Source organism: Adiantum capillus-veneris, chromosome 29, assembly GCF_014529385.1.
Source record: "Adiantum capillus-veneris isolate H3 chromosome 29, ASM1452938v2, whole genome shotgun sequence".
Classification (NCBI taxonomy): domain Eukaryota; kingdom Viridiplantae; phylum Streptophyta; class Polypodiopsida; order Polypodiales; family Pteridaceae; genus Adiantum; species Adiantum capillus-veneris.
The window spans coordinates 63,408,996-63,430,106 of record NC_140959.1 but is presented as its reverse complement, the minus strand read 5'-3'; the positions used below and the strand labels follow the sequence as shown (position 1 = coordinate 63,430,106).

Genomic DNA, 21,111 nt, shown 5'->3' with positions numbered 1-21,111 from the left:
GCAAGCATCTCAAGGCACCTCAAGCACCTTAATCATGTGGCAAGTCAAGCACCTCAAGCATGGAGCCAGTCAAGCACCTCAAGCATCTTAATCAAGCACCTCAAGCATGTCAAGCACCTCAAGCACGACAAGCACCTTAAGCAGGACAAGCACCTCGAGCTTAGGCCGGGTTCCCACCTCAAGCTCAACCCTAGCTTGCCTAAGGTCAAAGGACTTTTACACACATTATTGGAGGTCTTCAATGAAGCTAACCCTAAGGTCTTATTCTCCATTGGTTAGCCTTGCTCTTTGATAGACCATCTCTCATTTGGGCCCCTTAACCATTGGCCCCGTGTTGAGATAGATCTATAAGCACATGTCTATATCTTAACCCTTGTTCCCGTGTATTCTCCCACATTAAGTGATCAGTTTAATATGAGAAAATCATTTGGTTTGGATAGATATTAATTTTTATGACATTCCCTCTCTCTTGAAATCATAGTCGTCCTCGACTATGAGGTAGAGATGGTAAAGTCTCACCCATTAGTCCATTGGTCTTAGCGGGTAGAGGATCCATTTTTACCCTACGACATCATTCCAGAGTGGATGACTAATCCACTTGGTGCTTGAGAGACATTGTCTGCCGCAAGCATGGCTGCTCTTTCTAGTCCATATCATATTTCCAAAGTAGAGTGACAAGTTCTACTTGGTGTTTGGGAGACGTAGTTACCACAAACATGATCCTAAGTATGCATACTTTAAAATTTGTGCACAAAACATGAAAAGAGAGTCTTATAAGACAAAAACATTGATCATTTAAAATGCATTTCTTTTATATTTGCTTACTCTTTTGTGTCATTGTAAGCATCATTAACAAGGTTCATATTATCCTTAAGCCATGTTCTTTGCATGCATTTAGCATCTTTGAAAGGATAATTAAATAAGATACTGTCAGTAATCTTACCATTTCTTAATACCTTGTCTTCTTGTTGAAGGATGAACTTGGGTTGGAGCTCCTCTGCTTCATCTTCGATCTGTGGCGGGTCTTCATTTGTGTGTAATTTGCCTTAGATGAGCCTTGGGAAAGTTTAGTAAGACCCAACTTAAAAAAAAAGGATAAGGCTCTTTTGTGCGTAACGGCAGGAGCCTCTTTTGCCTAGCTAATAAATGGATATAGCCTGTTTAATCTTGTAAAAAGATTCGTTTGATCTCGGCTATACTCCTTTGCAATGAAGATCTTCCCAGGTATCTTAAGCTACAAGGGACTTTTGGATCTTCCGTCTTTAGCCTCGAAAGGTAGTTTCTCCTTAGAAGTATGTTCACGTTATTAGAGACATACTGTTGTTAAGATAAGTACTTCTCTCATTTTGAGCATTGATCTACTTTGAATCACTGACTTTTAGTAGATCAAGGATCATTAGTTTTGTAACTTTGCGTTTGGCCATCCGTTGGAATAGTAGGCCGACATAAGAGGATTACTCTAATTTTGATAGAGATTCTATAAAAAATTAGTGGTCATAGTAGGATTTCTATTCGACACAATTGGATGTTGGCAAGCCATGGTCTTTTTTTCATACTTCCTCTTTTGGTATACCATACATTTTGAAACATTCTCTTGTATGTTATTGTTTCTTGGTAAGCCAATACAAGTATGCTTTTACTCCTAGCAGAGTAAATTCGAATTCCTCTTTGCCCCGCATATGGAAGGAGCATGGGAAGTAAGGAAGATATAGCCTATTGAGGTATGGAAGATAACCATCCTTTTACGTGAGTGGTTCTTTTTCTTCCATTTGTAAGGCTATTATCATATCCCTAAAGCCTGGGTTAGAAGCATATTTAACTATCATAAAACATAGCTCATTGTAAGTTGCTATTGATATCCTATCTACCCTTGGCCATTGGGAAAGTGCATCGGCTACATGATTGTGCTTGCCAGCAATGTGAGCAAAGTAGAATTTAAATTGCAAAAAGAAATTTTCCTGCCTCATTTGATTGTCCGAGAGCTTTTTTTGCATCATGAATGGAGTCCGCAAGAAGTACTTCCATGTGTCTAGAGCATTTAAAACAGCTCATAGGTCCTTTTGTATATGACCAACATTCGCTCATTGGAGTTGAGTCTTTGAATCTCGTATGCTATGGTATTCCCTTCTTGAAGCAAAGTTTTGCTCAAAGGCAATCATCCAGGCATTACATTGGACCTCAAATAGATTTGAGAGATCCCATAAGGTGAGAAATAACACTACAAGAGGTTGTGTGCTCTTGTGACGCTGTTAGCGACGGAAATACACTGGGTTTTTATAACCCCCGGCGTCGCTAAAATCGTCGCTAATAGCGTCGCTACGAGAGAGTCGCTATATGCGTCGCTATAAGTGTCGCTATATTGAGACGCTTATAGCGACGGTTATAGCGACGTTTACACAGAAGTCTATAGCGACGCTCATAGCGACGCTACAGAGCCATAAATAGCGACGGTTATAGCGACGCCCGAGAGATTTTTTTTTTGGTGACAGGGCATTGAATGCCCTGCCACCCATCAACCATATTGTACTTGATTCACTTTTTAAAAAAAGTGCAAGGGTAGATAATAGACCCAAAATAGTCACCCACAAGACGCATTGTTTGCAAAATTGATAAGCAAAAAAAGACAATAAGACAGCTTTCAGTAAGTATAAAAAAAGACAATAAGATAGCTTTCAATAAGTATAAACATATAACGACATTTATAAAACAATACAAAAAATAGAAAAGAGTAAACCCTAATACTAACCATGCCGCCGCGAGAACTGAGAATGTCCATCAGGGCGTTTAAGCCCTTCCTGCCTGCGTACTCGCGCTCGTACGGTGTGGGATCACGTCTTGTCATCGACCACTGTCAAAACATACAAAGATTTCATTATGTTAGAATTAAAAAACTCATAAACCCTAAACTATCGAACATAAAGAGCAATGCGAAAACACTTACAAAATCGGCCTCAAATGATGCCCATCCACCGCTCCCCAAGTGGTGCGAGCTCCCTGCCTCTACTCGCGCTCTGGCTGCATCCTTTTGTTGCTTCCACTTGTCGGGATTCTCGCGCGCTGCTTTCTTCGCATTCTTCCAATCTTCTTTGGCCAGCCAATCTGGCATGTTTCACCCATGATTGATTGCTTTTTGCACTTCGGAACGCTTGTGTTTGCAGTATTCGCGCATTTGAATCTTCATCAGGTCTTAATTGAAGCGCTGATCCCGTGTTGGAACGGGAAACTCATCATGAAGTATGCTGATGACTCTGTTCTTTAAATCACTTGGTACTTCACTCCATTTGTTTAGTATGTAGTGTCTAAACAGCTGAGAGCAAAGACCACGCATGCACGAGATCACCTTCTTGCCGTCATCATCCATGATGATGCCGCCACTGAAGTCGACGGAGTAAGGCAAGCCCTCTCGCCGGTGACGCATGAACCTGGGTGTCCCGGCAGGGGTCTTTAGCGGCGTGTCGATGGGGGTACGGACGTCAGGTGTCTCCACCGGCGTCTGGGCCCCGAAGCGAGGAGTGTCGAGTGGGGTGGCTCCTGGCGGAGTAGGTAGAGGTGTGTAGCTGCTAGGAACAGTCAGCCGCGCAAAACCTGGCGTAGATGGCGATGCTGTGGCTGGTGTGGGGGCGGGCAAAGAAGGGGAGGGTAAAGAGCCTCGTCGAACACGAGGCGGTGTGGAGGCATCGGCGGCGGAATCCCCACAACAACGGCCACCTCCACCACTAGAGCGCCGGTGTCTAGACGAGTCTGAAGCTTGTCTCATCGACGCCGAAGCTTCGGAGCGCGCCGAATGCTCCGAAAGAGAGGGAGATGCGGATGGAGTAGGAACGCGCGATGATGCGCCAGAGCGATGACGCTCCACGTACCACTGTCTCTGCTGCGGTGACAAAGAAGAAAGAAACTCCTCATCATCCATACCTGCATTAAACACACGAATATTTAAACTTAATATTGAATGAATAGAGTAGACAATGACGCAAAGACCATTAAATACAATGACGTAATGACGCAATGAATTGAGTGATAGAAGAGGCAAGTCGAAAACTCAGAATTTTCAATCAAAAGATGTGAGCGCGAGTAGAAAAGAGCGTTATACACCATGGAAGGTACTTAGAGAGCCAGAGCTTTTACAACACGGAGCAAAATTGTTCAAATACAATATTTGTGGCTTTAAGAGATCTCTCTCTCATCCTCGCATAACTCAGCATAACTTCCTATATCTATATAGAGCTCTCCGTTTAAACACATATCCTCTGTTTCATTTTGTAGCTCCTCTGCATGCACCCCATATAGAGTAGTAGCATCTTGATGCTCGTCTGGCACCACCGCAGCGGCTTCTGATTGAGCATCTTCTCTGATCTCCTCCATTGATGCCGTTGTGATTGGCACATGGTAGCCTTCATACGTCCTTGCACTACGAGGGGCTACGTCTATGACGTACCACCAGTTTGATGTAGACTTTGTAGGATGAAATATTACCTGCCAGAGCCACATAACTTACATGAGAGCTTTCAAGCACATAACTTGTAAAAGCGGTATGTTAACTATTTACATACTTACTTGTTCACAATGCTCGGGTAGTACGAAAGTGTCTATTAGGTCAGTCCATTTCTTAGTAGAATCCACCTCAAGAAAACCAGACTCTCCTCTACGCACAGTAGCGTTGCGACCCTCCATGATTATCTTGAACCATTGCACGTCGAACAAGTCGACAAAAAATCCTCTGTAATCGATCCTCAAAATCTCTTGTAGCGTGCCGAAGTAAGTGAGTTCCGCCACCACAGGATCTGCATTAGAGGAACGTCATCGACTAGACTGTTCAAATTTTGCCATGATTCCACAATCTTGAGTAAAACGCTTTTTGTCGATCCGTTCCACCCTAAAATGTCGACCTTTACACCATGCTGCTGTGTATGACTTATACTACAATGAACAAAGATTATGAGTGGCCGTTCAAACGTTTAGAAATAAAGTCACTAGCTAGTCGTACATTGCAAACTTACCTTGGTCGCGCAACCCCGAGAGTACTCCCACTCTTCCTCAGTCACTTCGTCACCGCATTGTTGTGCGCTTTTCAATTGGTTGTGCAACCATATTAAGCTCATGAATGTTGGTAGGCTCTCCAGAACCGTCGGATAGTGGATCGGTGGTCGTCTTCCCCGTCTCCACTCGATTCGTGCCCTTTGTCGCTCTTGCTTTGCATCCTCATATTGTGAAATCCACTTTTGCATCACTGGATTGTGAAGCATGCAAAATCGGTTGATTTTAGCCTCTAGATCTTCCGTCATCTTCTTCTCAACACCGAGATTGCACATGACAATCCCAGATATGCGCTCATCATCTATGATTTGCCATAGCGTGTCCCGGGCTTTATCAAATCCGTCTAGCCACTCTCCAATGTACACTAGGGACTCTGATACCAACCAACCTTCTGCCATGCTACCCTCTGGACGTGCCTTTTGACGCACATATCCCTTAAGCGTTTTCATGAAACGTTCTAAGAAGAACATCCATCTAGAATGAACTGTGCCAGCTATTTTCACCTCATCAACTATGTGAACAAGAAGATGCACCTGAATGGTTAGCATGGTAGTAGGAAAATGTTTCTCAGACATGCACACAAGCTCCGTAGCATTTAGTTTGGCGAATGGTATGGAGTCTACGTTGATCTCCTTTTGTGAGATCCATTGCACCAGCTTTGCAAGTTTGTAGATTGTGTTACGGATGTCGAGAGACAAACATCCCTCAATGGCAACCGGTAAAATAAACTGTAAAGTATGTTCAGCAATGATATTAAAGTCCACATTTTATGCAATGATATTAAAGTCCACTATGAACGTACCTGACACATTTTATGCCAATCGTGTGACTTCAAACCGGTAAGCTTTCCTTCTTTAGTAAAACACGTTCGGAGCGAGTGCATTACGCCAGTGGGGGTCCGCAAAGATTGAATGGTCTCTTTTACTTTGCGTTCTTGGGATCCTGTGCAAATCCATGGTGCTTTAGGGAGTTTTATCGATCCATCAGACGCTGTTTGCGGCCAATATTGCTCCATAAGATCCACATTTCTAAGGTCAACTCTGGCTCCCAAAGTATCTTTCTTGCCGGTCAGATGGTCCCATAGTAGATTACCCACATTCTTGAATATGTGCATTGGATCGAGCAAGTGATTGATCATGAGTCGGGGCCAGTATGGTAACTCGTACCATAGAGATAGTCTCTTCATCCCTGGAGCCAATCCGTCATCGCACATCTCCTTCTGCTCTAACCATGCTTGTGTAGACATCCTTGGTGGCTCTCTTCCCAAAAAGCCGTCGTGTAACACATGATTCTCTGGAAGATACGCTTGATGACCTTCGTAGATTTGCTTCTTCAGTGAGGGCGCCCTACGTGCATTCAGTCTAGGTCCACATGTGACACATGCTCTGTATCCGCTTGTTTGAAGCCCTGCATGTATACACATGATAATAGATCAACTATGGGAAAAAACAAGATTTACAATGTCTGAGTGAGGAGTGTCAATAGATCACCTGAGCATTCTGTTAGCCCGGGATAGTCATGCATGGTCCACATTAGAATGCCTCTGATCAAAGCATTCCGTCGTCCTGTGTGTCGGCTCGTATCCACCACCTCTATGCCAATCCACAATTGTTGTAGCTCTTCCAATAGTGGACGAAGATACACATCCATATTCCCCACTTTATATCGCCCTGGCACAATCAAGCTTAGCCATAGGTGCCCCTTCTTCGTAGTCAACCACGGGGGAATGTTGTAGTTGACGATGACAACGGGCCATACACTGTAAGATGTTGATCTTTGACCAAATGGATTTACGCCATCCATAGCCAGGCCTAAGCGCAAATTTCGAGCTTCCCTGGCAAAATCCGACCATGTTCCATCTATATGTTTCCAGGCTGCGCAATCTACAGGAATTCGTAGCACACCATCCGAAGATTTATTCTCCTCATGCCATGATGCTAGGGCGGCCATGGACTTACATTCGAAGAAATGCTTGATGCGAGGAAGCAGAGGAAAATGTCGCAAAACCTTTTGTGGAATTTTTGTCCCGTGGAGATCTACTCGATATCTTTCGGAATCACATTTCGGACACTTCTCCATGTCTATGTATTCCCCTCTGAAAAGAATGCAGTCATTAGGACAAGCGTGGATAGAATTGTAATCCATCCCCAAGTTTCGCAAAATCTTTCTTGCTTCATCTCGGGAATCTGGCATCACATTGTCAGCTGGTAGTATGTGCTCTTTAAGCAATCTACACAACATAAAAATACGATACAGTCGTGTAAAAATCTATCAGATCATTATACATTTAGAGTTTTATTAAAGTAAACTAATTGTAATAGATCACCTGAAAAGCACTATGACGCTAGTGTCACTCCATCCAAACTTTGCCTGCATGTTGAGAAGAACCAGGAGTGCTTTCAATCTAGACATACGTGCTCCATTATACTATGGCGTATTGGCTTCACTTTTCATATCATCATAGATAAGCCTTTCTGAATCCATGATCGTCTCGATCATTTCATCAATCTCGGGCTCAAACATTGCCTCGTTGGGAATGTGCTCTGCATGATCATCCCCCGAGCTATCAGAGGCTACATCTTGTGGCCTCACATATGCTGCTTGACCAAAGCGCCTGCGAACACGTCTATTGGGTTGCAAGATTGCTGCTAGTTGGCCAGCGTCAGAGTCCGACGAGTTATATTTGGCAACAACTCGATCTATAATAGATGGATCGAACTCGCCAAATTCGCGAACGTGCTGCAAAGAAACACGTCTTGTCTATCGCACAGCATGCTTGCATTGATTACAAGGACATAAGACCCTCGTTGAGAGATAGGTGTTTCGGTTGGACGGTCCCACATCCTCGTCACTACTCATAATGAGGATAAAAATCTTATAACCTGGACAACAAATTTAATATTCTATTGGCATTCTTCATCTTATCTCTCTCTCTCTCTCTACCTCACATTCTCTAGTCATGTCCAATCCCCACACACCTCGGTCTAGAGGTGCACGGAGATCAGAACCACCGGGTTATAATCTCGTCTTTATTGGTCAATACCTATATTTGTGGGTACAAGAAATCTACAGACCCACGTCTACATGATACTGCATGTAGTGGATAAAACCCCTTTGCCTCTTCTCTAGCTGTAGCACTTCACAGCATCTTAACATCTTTTCACAGTAGATCTTTTCACTGTTCGTCTAACTCTAAGCCCTAAACCGTAAGTAATTCTTGCGTGGACTCGATCTAACGTAAATAAGCGTAAATCTAACTAAAAATAAACTTAAATCTAATTTAACGTAAGTCTATATCTAACCTAATCTTTAACGTCTTTTGGGATAGTTTCGTACGACGTTAAAACTCTCTTCTTCTTGTGTGTGTGTGTGTGTGTGTGTGTGTGGGTAAACCTAAATAAACCTAAATAAACCTAAGTCTAATCTAATATAACATAAATCTAAATCTAACGTAAATTAGGTTATATTAAAAACAAAGAACTAAACTAACAGGGATTATAAGAACCTTAAAACTGATTTAACGCATAATTTTTCACATAACTCGGCAAGAGTTGGCATTCTCATCACTAAAGATATGAGAGTTAACTTCCGGCGGTGACGCTGCCTCATCTCCATCCACATCTGACGACAGCAATTGGCCCTTTGGACCGTTCTTGCTCTTGTTACTAACTTTGAAGTTGCTGTTGAATGACTAGAGGTTGTCTAGATGGTCATTGTCGGGGATGTAGTGACTCTTGCCGCCCTGAAGATCCACCTTCTTCCCTATTTTCTGAAGACATTTCACTAGTACTTTTGGATCGACGGAGCCCACCATGAGTGAAGGCAGCAATACCCTATATTCCATTGAGGGCTTTCTTCACCTGCTTCATGCAGGCATCGCAGTCTATGGAGACCTAAATCTAATCTAATATAACGTAAATCTAAATCTAGCGTAAATAAACGTAAATCTAATTAAAAATAAACCTAAATCTAATCTAATTTAACTTAAATAAACCTAAATCTAATTTAACGTAAGTCTACATCTAACCTAATCTTTAACGTCTTTTAGGATAGTTTCCTACGACATTATAACTCTCTTCTTCTTGTGTGTGTGCGAGTGTGTGGATGTGTGTGCCAATAAAAAGAGATAAATGGTATAACCTTTCTATCACCCATGCCAAGTATGATAGTTTGGTTATGCCATTTCCCTCTTGAATAATAGGTCTTGAGTTCAACTCCTCGTCGGCTAGATCTTTAGGTCTTTTAATTTAAATTAGTTTCCTACGACGTTAAATTAGTTTCTCTCTTTTTCTCTCTCAATGTGTGTGCGTTTTTTTGTTTATGCATGTTTTCTCTCTCTTTTCCTCTCTCAATGTGTGCGTTTTTTGTTTATGCATGTTCTCTCTCTCTTTTCCTCTCTCAATGTGTGCGTTTTTTGTTTATGCATGCTCTCTCTCTCTTTTCCTCTCTCAATGTGTGTGTGCATTCTCTGTTTATGTATGTGTGTGTGCGTTTTTGTTTATGTTTGTACTCTTTCTCTTTCTCTCTCTCTCTCTCTCTCTCTCTCTCTCTCTCTCTCTCTCTCTCAAAAACACTATGTGTGTGTGTGTGTGTGTGAGAGAGAGAGAGAGAGAGGGAGAGAGAAAGAGTACAAACATAAACAAAAACGCACACACACATACATAAACACTATGTGTGTGTGTGTGTGTGAGAGAGAGAGAGAAAGAGAGAGAGAGAGAGAGGGAGAGAGAAAGAGGGGAAGGGAACATGAGAGTGAGGAGAGGGAAGGAGGATACCTGGCTCTCCTTCCTCTCCTCGTGTGTGTGTGTGTGTGTGTGTGGAGAAGAAAGAGAGAGAGAGAGAGAGAGAGAGAGAGAGAGGGAGAGCGTTACCTGCTCCTTGCTTGAGGGCGCCGAAAAACTCAGATCTGAGATCTAAGTTTTTGGGCGCTCTCTGTAATTTTTTTAGCCCAGCCGGCGTCGCTATGAGCGTCGCAAATTTACTTGTAAATTTGCGACGCTCATAGTGACACCGGGAATTTTGTTTTTGAGCGTCGCTTTGTGAGCGTCGCTAATATGAATAGCCTCTTGTAGTGTAAGTTTCTCTTTAATCTTTTTAGAAATATTTTTCTCTCTTTGCGGTCCATGTATACTTAACGTTCTTTTTTGTTAAGTCATGTATTGGACCTGCTATAAGCATGGATTTTTCTTATGAAGCATCTCTAGTATGCACTCATACCCTTAGAGCTTTGCAACTCATGTAGATTCCTTGGATTAGGCCGTCTTTTATTACCTCTACTTTTTGTGGATCCATAGAAATACCACCTTTAGAGATAATGTGACCTAATTATTGAATCTCTCTCGAAACTTACCAGTCCATGTTATTGCCTTTTCGAACTCCTCTTGTGGATCTTGTAAAGCTCAATAAGGAGGCTTATTAGGCAGTGAGCTTCATGGTAAAACCTCCATTGTATGGCCATTGTCCCCTCATTGTGGAGATAGCTCACGGGGATATCATCAATAAAAACATTTTGGAATCCATTTAGGAATTTAGACAATTCTAATTCCTCTTGATTCCCGTTTTTTTTTAATTTAATAATATTGTTATTGGTTGAAACATTAAATTCATTTACAGACTTTCTAACAGAAATCATGTATATGAAAATATAAATTTTCATTAACTTGTGAAAGCATGCATATTTACAAGGAATAGGATACTACCCGACTCATAAACATGTATGTACATATCTCCTAGCATAGGAAAAACAAAAGCCTTTTTCTATAAGCATCCTCTTTTGGAGTTTCCAACATAGAAACTCAAGGTGGCTTGTTGCGTGCATTTCTTTAGGGACAAGCACGATAGACATGCCCTTGTTGTCCACACTTGTAGCATTTGTTATCCTTACGATAACACTCTAGCTCTATTGCAGAGAGTTTATTCTTACCTTTATAGACTCCTTTCTCCTTAGCTTTGTTATCGGTGTTGCTAGAGTTGCCTTTGGAGGAAGTTTGAGCATTATTCCTCCCTCTAGGCTCATTTTGATCCTTTACGTCCATGGATTTAGAGTTTCTCTTAACCCCTTGTTGGGAATCGATTTGAGAGGCGACCATAGTATGGTGTATGACCGCCGATATGGTATTAGGCCTTTGTGAGTTTATATACTCGGCCTTCTCTTCAGAAATACCCACACATAATTGTTGCTCTTGCTCCCCAAAGTCTATCTTTTTGTAGATAATGGCTTTGAGAAATAAATCCCAAAACTTATCTACATACTTTTGGATAGACTCGTAGGGAGAGAGTTTCAAGTTTTGCCATTCTGTGAGGACATTTTCTCGAGCGTTGCTTGCCAGAAACTATTTTATGATGGAGGCTCTTAAAGCCTTCCATGTCTTTGGAGCTTTTCTTTGGGCTTGTAGGCTATCCCACCATTGTCGAGCGGAACTTTGGTAATGCATAGATACTTGACGCAATTTAGAGGACTCTATGAAGCCCTCATCACCAAAGGACGCATCAAGCTGTTGGATGAAGGCCAAGACCTTGTCCATAGCACCAAAGGTGCCAGCATAGGCAATGAAAGTGGTGTTCTTCCCTCCCTCTTTGAACTTCTTTAGCTTCTTGGACCTTCTCCATTCCGGATAGAACTTGCGATGGCCTTTCCTCTGGGGCTCTTTGAGAGAAGAGCCGCTACCTTCATTGGAATATGAGGAAGTTGATGAAGATGGAGAAGAGGGTGACCTCTTTCTCTCCTTTTCCTTTATTTGGTACCTCTCTTCCCTTTTGTGATAACGAGGAGGAGGACTTTGCAGTGATCTTTCCCCCTTGGGGGAAGTTGAAGATCGTTGAGGCTGCCGTCTTCTCGGAGCCATATCTTTGGAAGTATTGGAAGACTCATTTCCATCTCCTCCTCTTGGTGAAGGCTCTAAAGTAGAGACTTTGTCTTTCTTCTTGGATGGAGGTAAGCCCGCTAGTAAACATTTAAGCACTTCGTATGGGTTCTCCTCTTCTCTCACCGTAGAGAGCCCTCTCTTGGAAATCTCATGAAGAGACTTCTCAGGTGCTCTCTCTTTTGGGGGAGTTTGGAGAATCCCATAACTATGAAGTTGTTGGAAAACTTCGCCTTGTAGGAATGGGTTTGCCATAGCTTGTTTCAGCTTAGAAACAAGACATTTGATAAGCATGGGAGAATCATCATTAGCACTTTCATGTGCAAAATCAAAGTTATCAATGTTCATTCTACTCTCTTGATTATTGTCAGCCATGTTAACAGAATTTATGTATGTACTTAGTGTATGCTTTGGCAATTCAAAACCTTAGTTGCCACTCCTCTTAGCCTTTTAAAATCGGCTCTTAAGTATCTACACCCACGGCTCAAAGTGGTTAATTATAGAGAGTAGAGGAGTAGGTCTAACATAGCAGAATTGCCAAGGGCTAGCTCCTTTTGGACTTCTTATGGCTCAATAATGGTAAAGCCGTAGGCAAGTCTAAAAAGAATCCATTATTAAGTCCAAAGCTCCCGAGGTGTGCACCATCCCCCAGATAGTGGGCTTAACAAAACCGATATTAGATCCCAGTTCCACTTACCCTATTATAATTAACAACATCAAACATTTATAGGCTACTTAAGGACCCCTCTTCTTAAGCAAAAAAAGAGAAACCAAATGCTCTGATACCAATGTAATGGGAATGGCCTATGAACTTAGAGAATAGCGGAATTAAGAGAACTAGAGTGAGCAATTTTGAGAGCATAGAGGGTGAACTTAATTGGTAGTAGCAACTCTATCATAACACTTAATTAACTAGGCATGAGCAATACTTTTACACGGCAGAGAGTGTAGAGAATATGACAACAGTTGAGGACCGAATTTATGTGGAGCCGGTCCCCCCTACAAAAGGCATTTGTATTATAGATTCTCTCATTAAGAGAGACTTGGTACAATACAATACAATCTTGGTCTCATTAAGAGAGACTTGGTACAATACAATCTTTGAGTTCCTTGAGACCTCCTTGTCAATATGAAGATGGAAGGTTTACACACCAAGCTTTTGCATAATTTCAACAATCAATCTTAGCTTGGAAACAATCAAGAACTTGTGAACATCATTAATCTTTGTGTTCCCTAAATCATTTGAGTGCATGAAGATGTATACTTTTTATGCATCAACTTGTACTTAAAGCAAATAATTAATCTACCTTGCAATAAAATTAATCTACTTGCATTAAGTAATTAATCTACTTGCAATAAACCATTAGCCTTCTTGCAATAAGCATAACATGCACTTGTAGAAAGCATTAACTATCCCAAGCCTCAATTCCAAGACCTCAAACACCTTCGAAGGTGGAGAGAGCTAGCAGGGAATGAGGGTAGGGAAGAGGAAGAAGAAACATTTCATAGGAGAAAGAATTAGTTCCTCACTTATCATACTCTTGTTGCTAGCATACGTAATAGCATAGTAATGAAGAAGAAGGAGATGACAAGCTCAAGCATTGAAGCATGGCTCTTGGATGGATTTGCACTCCATAGCCAAGAGTGTTGGTGTAGGCTCTCAACCTCTACTTGCTTGGAGAAGGAGAGCGAGCTCTTGCCCTTTGCATAGTACACAATGAGAGTGTTTGTGAGTGTGTGTGGGTGAGTATACCCCCTAAGCACCCCCCTAGCTTGCTTGGGTCGACCCCCCCTTGTAGCTCATGCTTGAAGCTCATTGGACCCCTCCAAGCCTAGCCAATCACAAGCAAGAGCCATTACAAGCAACATGGGTAGCCTTGGGACAAGTGTCCCCCTTTCCCCTTTGAGAGAGAGGACTTGATAAATGCAAAATCAATTAATTAAATATCCTAAATTATCATTGGACCCCTTGGGTGGCCAACCAATAGGCTTCAGGCATACCATGAGGGCAACATGGGGAGGAACCTGACATGTGTCCTTGCTGCCTCTTCAAGCTGGGGATTCCCTTGTGAGTGTGAGTGTGTGTTCTCTCTCTAATCCCTAGGAAAAGGGATCGCCCCCCCTCTTGTAGGGATGCTTTTGACTTTAGGAGCTCAAGCACCTTAGTCATCAAGCATGACAAAGCACTTGGATTAGGGGGTGTTCCCACAAGCATCTCAAGGCACCTCAAGCACCTTAATCATGTGGCAAGTCAAGCACCTCAAGCATGGAGCCAGTCAAGCACCTCAAGCATCTTAATCAAGCACCTCAAGCATGTCAAGCACCTCAAGCACGACAAGCACCTTAAGCAGGACAAGCACCTCGAGCTTAGGCCGGGTTCCCACCTCAAGCTCAGCCCTAGCTTGCCTAAGGTCAAAGGACTTTTACACACATTATTGGAGGTCTTCAATGAAGCTAACCCTAAGGTCTTATGCTCCATTGGTTAGCCTTGCTCTTTGATAGACCATCTCTCATTTGGGCCCCTTAACCATTGGCCCCGTGTTGAGATAGATCTATAAGCACATGTCTATATCTTAACCCTTGTTCCCGTGTATTCTCCCACATTAAGTGATCAGTTTAATATGAGAAAATCATTTGGGTTGGATAGATATTAATTTTTATGACAAATATAGAAGCCCTCTCCACCAAATATAGGATTCATGCATGTGCCAAATAGGGTTGCAATGATCAGCAAGCCATGGTTGAGGCAGAAGAAGAGAATATGCCCGGCTGGCAAAAATATCTTGAAAAGGCATTCCCAATCGGATTCGAGTCCGACATGCGATCACCATCAGCCGAAGGTGAAACGGGAAAAAAACAGATCACATTTGTTGTAATTCTCTCCAAAACTAGCAATAATGCATGCCCAATCCAAAGTGGCGAGCGGAAAATGGAAACTCCAAAGTGAAACTAGCTGCATCCACCACATTCTCAACCACTCAAATGCCAGGCTAGGAGAGGAAATATGGCTGGCGAGGCGAGCGGTCAACCAAAGTAAGAGAAAAGGACCAGCTCTAATGAAGGCTCTCTAAGCGAAGTGAATTTCCTTCCCTCCAAGCATTCCATGATAGATGAATCGTAACCTGTTTCTAGGCAAAGAGCAAGGTGGAAAAAAGCGGGCATCCAGGAATATGACCATCCATCTTACTAAATACCACCTCCGAAATGGATGATTGCCAGTGACCAAATGAGGATGTAACCACATGCTGACTCAAGTGTGCAAACATAAGAGTCCAAGGCTGAGATTTTTGTGTAAGTGTAGGCAAAATCATAGCCTTCCTAACAAGGACATGCCTACGTAGGTCCAAAATATTCAGACCACCAAAGCGCTTTGGTGTACAAATTTTTTCCATTGACATCAGACGAAGGTCTTTTTTGTAAGCATGAGTTTGCCACAAATGAGACAAGATGGCCGACATGAGAGAATCAAGACAATGGCGAGGCCAATGCAACAATGGCAAGAAGAACTAAACATAAGCCATGAAGATACTTTGAACAATTTGCAGGCGAACATGAAGTGGCCAAGTAGAAAGATTCCAATAATGCAGTTTAACATTCAAGAGATGCATAACCCAATCCACTTTTTGCGTGTGAGTGACATTCCATCCAATTGGATAACCCAAATGCCTGGTGATTACATTCGAAAGAACAGTCTCTATTGGCCACAACAGAGCATGCCAATCACAAGAACGAAGTGGCAAAAGCTTTGATTTACAAAAATTGAGTTTAAGACTAGCCACAATTGCAAACAATTGCAAAGCTTCCATAATCACTTGAACATCACTTTGTTGATTGCGGGACATAAAAAACGAGTCATGCGGGGCATAAGCCTGCCCAATAAAGGTATGACCCGATGGTAACTGCAAACCATGAAGATGCTGCCCGGAGGTCAAGTAATCAAGATACATCAACAAAGGATGAGAGGCAGTTGCATACATCAAAGCGCTAAGGGGGCAACCTTGCCTAACCAAACAACCAAGCGGCCACGATTCTGTCAATTCCCCTTCCAAGATCCCCGAAGACGTACTACAAGCATACAATAAATAAACCACATTGGCCAATTTAGGAGCAAATCCTAGACACCTCATTGTGGCAGCAATGAAGTCCCATTACACAGTGTCAAAGGCCTTTTCAATATCAGCTTGCATGACCAGCACATCTTGTTGCGTGTACTTAGCATATTCCATGCCAATCCTAACATTAGCCAAATTGTCCATGATTTGACGACGAGCAATGAAACCATAATGAGCCTGATGAAGTCTTGTAAACAAATAGTCCTTGATGCGGTGGACCAACATTTTAGCCAAAATCTTGTAAACCACCGGCATCAAAGTTAGGGGCCGCCAATGAGAGAATTGCTCGCAAAGCGCTTGCTTGGGCAACAATTTAAGTAAGCCCTCTTTCCAAGAAACTGATAGATCCTGTTTCTCCCATGCTGCATTTAACATGAAAAGCAAGGGATGTTTACGAGCATCCCAAAAGGAGAGGAAAAATTCCACAGTAAGTCCGTCCCAACCGGGAGATCTCCAACAGCCCAATGTAAGCAAGGCACCATGCAATTTGAAACAGCGAAAGGATCCTCAAGACATTGTGCGTCCTGCGAAGACAGGATCGGACGAACATAAGAAAGCAACAATTCACGCGCTCGACAAGCTGTCGAAGATGGTTGAGATGGGGCAACAAACACCTGACGATAATGTGAAACTATAACGTCAACAAGTTCCCGCTTCGAAGAAGTCCAAGCACCCGAGGGAAATATAACCCGCTTAATTGATTGTGAGACCCTTGAATGATGCAAATGCTTAAAAAAATTCTTCGAAGCACAACCTTTATCCATTAAAGCTTGTTGACGTGCACACATCTTCCATTTAGCGATTTTCCTGTTATCATTTTGATGAATACACACTTTAGCTTCACATAACTCCATCATTTCAGACTCAAACATGGGTCAGAAATCAGCCAACTGTTGTAGTCGTTGACTAACCTGTTTTGCATCAATGACATTTCCCTGAATGAACTGCATATACTGCGTACCATAATCAAAAATTACACTTTGTACTCTCATGATAAAACGATACCCGGCAGCGTCCAAATCAATATGCATTTGAGCCAGCAGCGGGGGAATAATATTGGCAATCATGTGACAAAAAACTTCATGAGTAAGATAGGCATTATTTACATGCAACAAGGGTTTCCTGTGAAGAGGCCGATCACAAAGAGACTGTCCAAAATACAAGACAGCAAAAGAGGATAATGATACGATAATTGCAGGGCATAATCTATCCTCATGTCACATATAAATTCTTCATATTTTTGCCCATTAAGCAAGTACCAACGATCCACTCGTGCTCTATAAGAAGAATGAGCAGCATGATAAAAGGTAAAACTAGAAGCATCAAGATGCAAACAACGCCTTATATCAGTCATTTGAGCAGAGGCAAGCAAAGGCAAAAAGAAGATCCCATTCATGTTTCTCCGCAAGCAACATATGCGAATTTCCTCTGGTGCTGTCAAGCAAATCAGGGGTATTATTGAAATCTCCACAAAGGAATGCTTTCGAGGTCCAGGGGTGAGACAAGATTTCTTGCCATAAAGCAGCTCTTTGCCAGAGGCCGTGTATGCATAGGTACCTCCAAATTCATGAACTCGACCATTCAACAAACACTGTACAACCATCCACTGGCCATGCGGATCGTTATATAGCAGAACAGGCTGAAGCTCATGGCGAACCAACATCAATAAAGCCGAGAGATCTTGCAAGCCAACATACGCAATCCAATATTCGGCAAAATAGGCACATTGACTAGCAAACTCCTGCGGATTATACTCTTGCAATACAACTATGTCTGCCCTACATGTATGTACATAGTGCCATGTCAGATGCCATTTTTCAAGGTTGCATAACCCACGCACATTGTATGAGATGCATTTAATGTGACTTTGCATTTGGAAACATATGTACCAAAGGCAACAAACATAATAATCAAGTGGAGGTGCCCATAGACACGTCTCCATTCACTACATCCGTACGAGGACCTAGCCTTTGAGTCAAAGCACGAAACATGTCCACAGGGTTCACAGGCCAGGTGGAAGTTTCACCAAGGAGTACATCTTTGTAAGAGACTTTTTCCCATGCATCAATCAAAGTGCAATTGTCAATACATGGAAGTTGCTTAAATGATGCATTCTTATTGGCATTAACAGAAGGAACGTAATTATGAGAAGAAAGTGGTGTGCGAATCTTCATTGATTTGGCACCACCCATGAATTGACATCAGCAGGTCCAACATTTTTGCTTTTAGCATCAACCCCATTCCCAGAATCAGTGAGTTTCTGTACCTTGCCCTTTTCCTTTTTCCACATTTGAAGCCACCTTAGCAGTAGAGGCTCAAGAGAAAATGCGCAACTGGGTCCATGAGGTCCTGTACCGGAAGGTGCACCTCAAGAGCAAGCGCTTGACCATTCCATGCCTGTCGAGGCTCCTCAAAGTCCTCATACAAGCATGCTTTAATCTCCGAAGCGGCCTCTGATGTGGGTTCCATTGCTTTTCGACGCTTTTCGATGCACAAAGAGTCGAACATAAATCAAAAAACCTCTCCAAACAAAACCAACTGTCTAAAGAACTCTGTAAACAACTGAGGAACCGAAGCTCTGTAAATACTTCACAGAATAAAGCATTCAAAACCACAACACGAGTACATCAACTGAAGACTTCCCATACACTTTCGAGCAGCTTGACGCAGTATCAAACCTTTTATCAGCCTGATGACATCACCTGCCAACTGAAAGCAATATGACCTGCCCTGACAGACCTGCACAACAAATTGAAATTGACTGAAGAGACAAGCAGCAGAGTTCGCACAGGCAGGGAAGATCGCGCAGGCAGTTGAGGTCTCGAAAGATGTGCAGGCATCACACTACACTCACACTTACGCGCGCGCACACACACACACACACACACACATTGTTGATACTGTAGACATAGAGCAAAAGATCGTGCAGGCCACAATAGGGCATGAAAAACCTGTTAGGGTTTACAGCTGGTGTCGCAATGGCTCACCTCCACAGACACACGTGCTGGGCAGAAGGTGGCCCTCATCAATAGCGCCGGGTAGATGGTCGCACTGGGCAGAAGGTCGCACAGGAGCAGGTCGCGTTGGGCAGTAGGTCCGCTTCACACACAGACACGCTCTTTCTCTCTCTCTCTCTCTCTCTCACACACACACACACACACACACACACACACACACACACACACACACACACACACACACACATGGTGTAAGGAAGGAGATGGTCCAACACGTGTGAAAGGGATCTTGAAAGTAATAGGGAGCTAGAGTAGGGAAGTTAATGTTGCACATCAAGAAAGAGGTTTGGCAAAACTCAAAAGAGAGGTGCAAGCTAAGGTTCCATTAAAGATTCAATCTAGGTTTCAGGGGTCTAACTTTGTCCGATATCAACGGAAACTTTTTTTTTGTGTGAAGTAATGATTAAATTCATAAATATCATACTTTATCTAATTTAAAACTTCTTTGTGCCTTTTTCAACAACAAAAGAAAATTTGTTTCAAGAGAAACTACGAAGAACACTTATCTTGCTCTACGAAAGAACAAGGAAAAACAATTAAAATCACTACGCTAACTTTTAGTGGATAAGAAGGTAATTACCTTACAATTTAGTTATGTGATGTTTTAAACTAGAATCAAATCATTCATTAATTATATAAAGAGTTATTTTATATCTATAAAATTGAGCATATATTTATGCTTGCAAAGAAATTAGATTGTAGGGACAATTACATAAAACTAAAATGAAGGCATGCAAAATAACCAATCTACATTGAATTAATAATAAAGAAAATTACCAAAATACCCCTCTAATTTGTGGAAATTCCCAAAATACCCTTCAAAATTTCAAAAATTTCCAATATACCCCACATATTTTGTCAAAAATTCCCAAAATGCCCTTCAATTTTTCCAAAATTCCCAAAATACCCTTGGTTATGAGAGTAAACTTATCCAAAAATTAAAAAAATTATAGCTTTTCATGAGAAGATTGATTGTCTATGAATACAAGATAATTTGAGCTGGTTATGTAGGCTTTGGAGATGAATTGCTTCATTATTTTTAGACATAAATGTATTTTTTTGGGAGGTAATTTGTAAAAAATTACATGCTAAGCACTAAAAAACAGATATACATTGTCAAAAAAGAATAAAGATTAGGAAATCGTGAACAATCCAGCTAAAGTAGATACAAGGGTATTTTGGGAATTCCACAAATTAGAGGAGTATTTTGGTAATTTTTCCTTAATAATATTCTACAAATGGCAAGCTCCACTACGAAATCCAATCTTCTCATTTGAAAGGTCATAGATCCATTCAATTCCTTGCATCTGAGAATTGCCAATACCACTAGAAAGACCCCCCTCCTCTTCTGATTTGATTGTTAAGCAATGAATATCTCCGGAGTCATAGTATTGAAATAAGTTGTAGCTATCAAGGGCTAAAGAGACTGATCCATCTGCAAATAAAAGTTCCAAAATTGGAAGCTTCAAATCTCCAGATGGAAGTTTATAACATAAGTCCAAACCATATAGTTCTCCTGATATATGATTGTATCCAGATTTAGACATAGCTTGTTGTATTGCTTCACTTAATATGTTGTATACTTCTTCTCGGAAGTATGTGAATTGTGTGCCTGTATCGAGCAAAACGCCCGTTGCCTGCATGGAAATACATTGAGGAAAAAAGGCATGAGTATGCTATGTGTTTTATTCAATTGAGTAAACCCAATGAGCATTATATTAAATTTTTCCAAGAAGATGATGCCTAAGTTTCATAAAAAATCCCTGTCTTTTCAGTGTTTTTCATACAATGCATAACATTATGAGATTCTGCTCGAGAGGCACCGCATACCTAGCTAGGTATGCGTTGCCTCCCTCACAGAAGCTCATGATGTTGAGGTAAGTCACGATGTGAGAATTTGTCTAAAACTTCTTGTGATGGGCTTGCAAGGAAAAATATCCACTGCAAAGCTTTGAACCGCACAACACGGTGCATGCATTTTTGTTTTAGTGCATAACCACACACATAACATGCTCACCGACACAAAGAAAGAAGCATTAGGAAAATAGCAAGGCCATTTATGATTATAGACATAAACAGACACAC

At 41.9% G+C, this 21,111-nt stretch overlaps 1 protein-coding gene across 1 annotated transcript in view; it reads right to left on the bottom strand.

The window, feature by feature from the left end:
* Nucleotides 1–20,258: 20,258 nt before the first annotated feature.
* The window catches only part of LOC147419308 (aspartic proteinase nepenthesin-1-like), a 2,930-nt gene continuing 2,077 nt past the window's right edge, over nt 20,259–21,111 (bottom strand). The window contains exon 4 of the mRNA XM_086505795.1: nt 20,259–20,663. Coding sequence (XP_086361921.1) covers nt 20,259–20,663 — 405 coding nt within the window. The remainder of the gene's footprint in view (nt 20,664–21,111) is intronic.